At 37.6% G+C, this 5766-nt stretch overlaps 1 protein-coding gene across 2 annotated transcripts; it reads right to left on the bottom strand.

The window, feature by feature from the left end:
- Positions 1-785: 785 nt before the first annotated feature.
- LOC131890469 (coiled-coil domain-containing protein 80-like) lies at positions 786-4027 on the bottom strand. 2 transcript variants are annotated; one of them, XM_059239819.1, is made up of 4 exons: positions 3652-4027; positions 3441-3515; positions 1959-2206; positions 786-1124 (listed from the first exon to the last, which is right to left on the bottom strand). In XM_059239819.1, exons 3-4 carry the CDS (start codon positions 2200-2202, stop codon positions 814-816), a joined length of 555 nt encoding a protein of 184 aa, XP_059095802.1. In that variant the 5' UTR covers positions 2203-2206; positions 3441-3515; positions 3652-4027; the 3' UTR covers positions 786-813. The 2 variants fall into 2 exon arrangements, with proteins under 2 accessions (XP_059095802.1, XP_059095801.1); XM_059239818.1 differs by lacking the exon at positions 3441-3515 and having other exon boundaries at positions 3652-4026.
- Positions 4028-5766: the final 1739 nt, after the last annotated feature.

Raw genomic sequence — 5766 nt, 5'->3', positions numbered from 1 at the left:
GCAACCATTATTATTTTTGCTGCAAGAACAAACCCGATGCAACACCATGGTTTTATGTATGGTTGTTTTGTGGCGTAGCCGTCATTACTGAACATGAACATGTCGCTCCTAGCATTTGGTTTGTTACAACACTCTAAAACAAAAATAAAACCTACACTTGCATGAAGAGAATATCAAACATCGGGTCAATGCCCATTTAAAAAAATGGTGTCGCTATAAAGGCACTCGTCTCATTATTATCTTTGCACTCAAGCTCAAAGGACAGGGGAACATACCATACAGGGTGTGGGAAAAGTAACGTCGCCTTTTGAAAACAATATTTTGTTATAATATAGTTACTATATGGACGGTAGCATCTTTCAAGTAAGATTTGGACAAATTAAGTTTCATTCCAGATCAACCCTACATTAAAGGACTAAACCAAAACCAATTCGCCTTTGTCTGTATTGTAATGTCTGTAAAAGTATGGAAAATGTCAGTCTGCTGTTTTTGTGGTTTTAAGAAGTGGCTAGCCATTAGTTATTAGACGGTCAATAAGCTGAATTGTTGGCTTGAACTTCTGCAAATAAAGCTGCCGGCTGCCTTGTCTGGATTGGAGCTAAGTTTTATTTGCTCTCTATTGAAAGTCTGGAATTACCATTTCAATAAAGCGATATTTTGTCACCAGTTGCAAACCTTGTGCAACATACCTCAAAGTGACCAGCACTTTAGAGCTTCTCCTGATACTACAAAGAACAAAATAAGCAAATAATAGCGTTTAAAGCATCATATTACACTTTGATGAATGTAGTACTTTGGGGATTCATTTATTGTCTAGATTCCATTACAAGTGATCATCTTCTTCCTCTGTTGTTCCATTTCCCTCTGACGCATGGGCATGCTGTCAATTTTATCGAAAATGGACACAAACTTGACTTTGCGGTACATTCGCTTCCGACCACCGTCATAGCCGATCAAGAGACACCAATGGTTGTGGAGGGGAAGATCCCGATACAGGGTGTGAAAATAGGAGAGGAGATCCCGTCTCAGGCGTGGTTCCAAATCATTGGTCTGAACAAAGTCTCGGCGGTTGTCTTCGGAATGGTAAAAAATGGTCTCCAGACCCTTGGTTTCTCCCAACGTAACTAAAAACCAAGAGCCAAAGTGGCATTTTTTCAAAAGACAAATTTTCGTTGCAGAGTACAATGATTATCATGATTACCATACTATAATAAAAGGCCAATATTAGACTCTTCCACTTCGATATTTTGTTCATTGGGCCCTATTTTGATATAACTGGAGCCTAGCTTTGAATTAATACAGGTTTTGACTCTCATAGTTATATTGAGGCGAATTTTTTTAAAACGCTCTCACCTCCGAGTTAAGCCTTGGACTGCTCAGCACTTTCCCCAGTGTATTTTCATACCGGTTAACGCCCAAGCGCCTAGCTCCGAAGTAAGAAGAGCTCAAAAAACAGGCCTCTGGTCAATAACGCTCTAGCCTAACAAACCACGGCCTCGTAATCCTCGAGTAAATGTATTTTAGCAACGCCGTCTAGCTCGTTAGAGGTCGGGTATCTTCTATTGATCTCATTTTGCGCTAATCAGTTTAAAACGGGGTGGTTTTGGTAAGCGGCCCAAGATCCAAAGTGAATGGAGCAAAGATATAAAGTCTAGGGTTCAAACCCGGGGAAAAGATTCATCTTTATGGATGAGATATTATGGGAATATAAACACATATCAGAACTCTAATTCCATCTTGTAGTGCTGGGGATTACAATTCTAGCATTCTAATTCTGGATCAGGTGTTCTCTGACAAAAATCCCAAAGGAGGGGTTTCGCCTCCATTTTCCGAATCTTACACCTAGTCATCAGAACTTAACCTAGTAGTCAGACCATAACCCTTCAACCTCAAGGTTACCTAAAAACCGGTTTTCCTGACTCAACCCTGCCAGTACAAGTTGAAAAAAAAAGGAATACCAATATTGATGTTCCTTGTGGCCAGATCACATCTGTACTGATAAATGGCATCTTGAAGCATTCGATCCATGTCCGCATCTTTCCCATGAACAACGATCAGTCTTCTTTTGTCTGTCCACGTGCGGAAGTATTGGAATTGGCCCAAGTACTCTTGGGCGGACGGGGCGGTGATGATGGCGGGCTGAGTGATCCCCAGGAATGGAATCATGCAGAGAAGAGACAAGCTAAGGCTCTTGCTAGTCATTGCTCTGAAATGTAAGACACAAGGAGAAGGTTGGTGGGTTTGACCACTGGATTGTACGTACTACGCAGTCATCACGGAGAATAATTTTTAGTATGGAGACTTTGTTTGGACGCCTAGCTTGTTACTTTGTTTAATTCAAGCATCTGTAGCACTTTTCTTTTATCAATAATGAATACTGTAAAACTGAGTAAATTGTAACTCTATAAGATTTTTGACATAAACATTGCAGTAAGCCGTTACATTGGGATATTATGAAGGGATCCTTCAACAAAATACATTCAGCAACATCTGGCTCATTAAAAGCCTGGTGTTCTCTGTAGATCATTATGGGTCGGAAACAGGAGAACTTATCTAAACTTTTCATTTAAACTAGTTATCTAAGCTAAGTTTTTTATATAACCAAGCTTTTTAAAGTTATTGCTCGATCAAATTGAGGCCTCTTTTAATTGAAGGCAAAATGACCAGCACCGTATTCAAAAAAACACGACTCTGTTTAAAGCAAACACAAATCAGCCTTTAGGTCAGATTTTTAAATTTTACTTCAAGTGACAGGAAGCTAACAGGTCGGTGATTGAATTGTGAATGCTATTACATCGTTATTTCTTGAATTCAGAGTACTTGTAATTATTTTTAATTGCATTCGAGCTTACAAGAATTTTAGTTATTTACATTTGAGGCAGTGTAACTCAGATATTTTAGGTACGAATCACAATTACATTTTCATCCACATGAAAGCGACTTAAACTTTAAACTTAATTACGAGCTCATATTTTTGGTGATGTTATACCTTCCTAGCAATGTTGCAAATCCCACTTACTCATTCCATTTTTTTTTGAATGAAATCAATAAGTGTTTGAAATCTTTCAATTAAATTAAATTTAAAAAAATCAACTAAATGATTCGTGAGACATTTCTTAGATACATTTGCTGTTAAAACTTTTGACACTCGAGCCTGAATCTCTTTTTCGACTGACGAAAGGCTTGAGAGACTTAGGTCAATTTGTAGGCCTTGTTTACAGCACTTTTGTTGGGTATAGTATAAGCTAGAACTGTATTAAAAGCTAAAATCTATTCGATATGGTAAGATGAAAAACAGGTCTAAATCACGAATAACACATTAATTTGTCATCGTTAACTATGACAATGTGTGCCTGCATGGCGTTTAAGACTTTATTTTGAAAATCAAATCACTTCCAAGTGAAAAAAATAACAATTTGCCAAATTCCACTAACACTTACCTAAAAATGGAGACATCTAACTGTCTGGTTTTTACCGACTTGGTCTAACCAGTACAAAGGAGGTAATTGCCAACCCTATTAAAATGTTAAAGAATAACGATTGATCATGACCAAAAAAGTATGATGTGCTTGCTCTGCCATCGACTTATACCTAAATTGTCCACTAAACATTGAATAAAACACAACATGTCAATTAGATTAGGGCACTTACCAATATTGTGGGGGTAGCAGCAATCCAAACGTTCGTCAATGAGAGCACTTCTAATGAGATTGAACTTACACAAGTTCAAGTGCAATGTAATGCTTCACCAGAACACGTAACTTGCCACCAAAACCGGCTTTTGGTGGGTTCTGCCTCGGGGCGCGTTGAAAATGTTGTCTGGTTTTCGGTATATACCGAAATTGTGACTGTCCTGCCAACGAACCCTAAGTGGATTAGTGTATGGTTCACAAACTGTCAAATGATGATACGTTTGACTTGGTTCATGAAGAGTTTCTCCAAGTTCACTTCCTTATCATTTCGTGTTGAGCTTCGAGACATGCAAAGACCAACTTAATTCGAGCTCATCGAGGCCTGAACTAAATTCACGACTTGAATCATTTATTATTTCCTAGAGGAGGACATAATCCCCCATCCACGATTTACAGGCAAGCCACTTGTTCTGTTGGATAAAAGACGCAGGCCCAGAAATCTAGTTTGACGCAGGCGTCGCGTCAAACGCAATTGCTTACTAAAGACATCTGCCACTATGGACGGGACTGTTCTAATCTGAGGACATGTAGTGTCTGGTATTAAGTTTTCCCTACATTCGATTACCCCGTATTTTATCAAATAAAATATTTGGACTCTCTTGATCACTTTGCCTGAAAAAGTAAACATGAAGCAACTGTTTTATGTTTTGGCGTTTTAGCGGGAAGAAATAATTGAAGTGAGTCTTTATGATCCGCATTAGTTTAGATTTTCATTTTAAGTTGTTTTTTTTAATGGAGAAACGTGAACCTATCATCTCAACGATATCTGATCTTCACCTCTGATCGCTCTTTCAAGAGTGCAAACTTAGGACACAATCAATCTTATGCTATTGCTCCAGTCCATCAATCTAGTGATCCATGACCTGAACAAGAAAGGGCGATATATTTAAGTATCTCTTTCCAACGGAGTAGTGCTGAAATGCAAAACTTGTTGGTAGTCGTTATTATACAGGGGTTAATCAAAGATTCCATTTGGGCTTTTGGATAGCCAAGCAAGCATACCTAAACTGGGACACCGCAGGCCCGACGTCCGTGAACAAGGGCATGGAGTACTCCATGACAAGGGTTAGCAAGCCCATGGTCACTGAAAAACCGGCTGAATTAAGAAGTAGTGGCTCTTATGTGGGCCTCAGATGGTTTATTGTCAAATTGCTTGTCATGCATTTTCATTCGGGGTTGGTTAAAATAATGTAAAATTTGGACTTCTACTCGTCTTCCAGAAAAAAGATCTTGTACTCGAATATAACACAGCAAAACCCAACAAAGTTCAAAAAGTTGTACTTAACATTTTGGAGCGAATTAAAACGCCTCAATGTATGACATCAAAAATTATTAGATTTTATGGTAATATCACTTTCTTTCGTAATTCATGTCACTTTTTGGGCTAACTAACCTCTGTCACTTCAAATATTGCTAAGGTCATAATATCTTTCAACATTTTGACTTGAACCTGCTAATCCTAGAAGATTTTTGCCATGTCCATGCGGCCTCCTAGGCTGGTCAACATTTTGCATAACCTTAATATTTCGTGACAAAGATAAATTTCAGTTCATTAAAAAAGAAAAACAATAATTTCAGAGCGTAGCAAATGTATGGCACATCAATTTTGTTAAGAAAATCAAATTTTTCAAGTTTCTTGAAAGCAAAAGAAAGTCAATTCTTCTCAAATTAACCATCCACCACATGACCATTTAACTCATAAATAATTAAAATACGTCAAGATGTGCCTTATTCTCAAAAGAAAGTTCATTACCCAAACAAAACTGAGTTCCAACATTGATATAGATTATCTTAAAAATGCAATGATGAAAGAGCCATATAAGATGGATGGAATACATGAGCAGGTGGTTGGTAATGTGTCTGCAATCTATTTCATATCTGGGTGTACTTTTTTTGAAAAAAAAATTGAAAAAAATCAGGCATCACAATTTCACACTTTTCCCTTAAATTTTCACAAATATAGGTATTTTTGTGATGAAATGGCTGAAAATGCATAATGAATGGCGGAAAATTGTCAAATATTGTTGTTAAAGTTGCAATATTTCCAAGTGCAATAAATTTGCAGAAAAGTTTT

The sequence above is a fragment of the Tigriopus californicus genome, chromosome 11 (assembly GCF_007210705.1).
Source record: "Tigriopus californicus strain San Diego chromosome 11, Tcal_SD_v2.1, whole genome shotgun sequence".
In the NCBI taxonomy this organism is placed as follows: domain Eukaryota; kingdom Metazoa; phylum Arthropoda; class Copepoda; order Harpacticoida; family Harpacticidae; genus Tigriopus; species Tigriopus californicus.
This window is presented reverse-complemented; position numbering and strand designations above follow the sequence as displayed.

What these genes read in the sequence shown, in the direction of transcription:
- LOC131890469 (XM_059239819.1), bottom strand. Translation starts at nt 2,202, where the DNA reads ATGACTAGCAAGAGCCTTAGCTTGTCTCTTCTCTGCATGATTCCATTC. An exon ending in CACAAGGAACATCAATATTG is followed by an intron (nt 1,125 to 1,958) that starts GTATTCCTTTTT and finishes CTTGGTTTTTAG; the next exon opens with TTACGTTGGGAGAAACCAAG.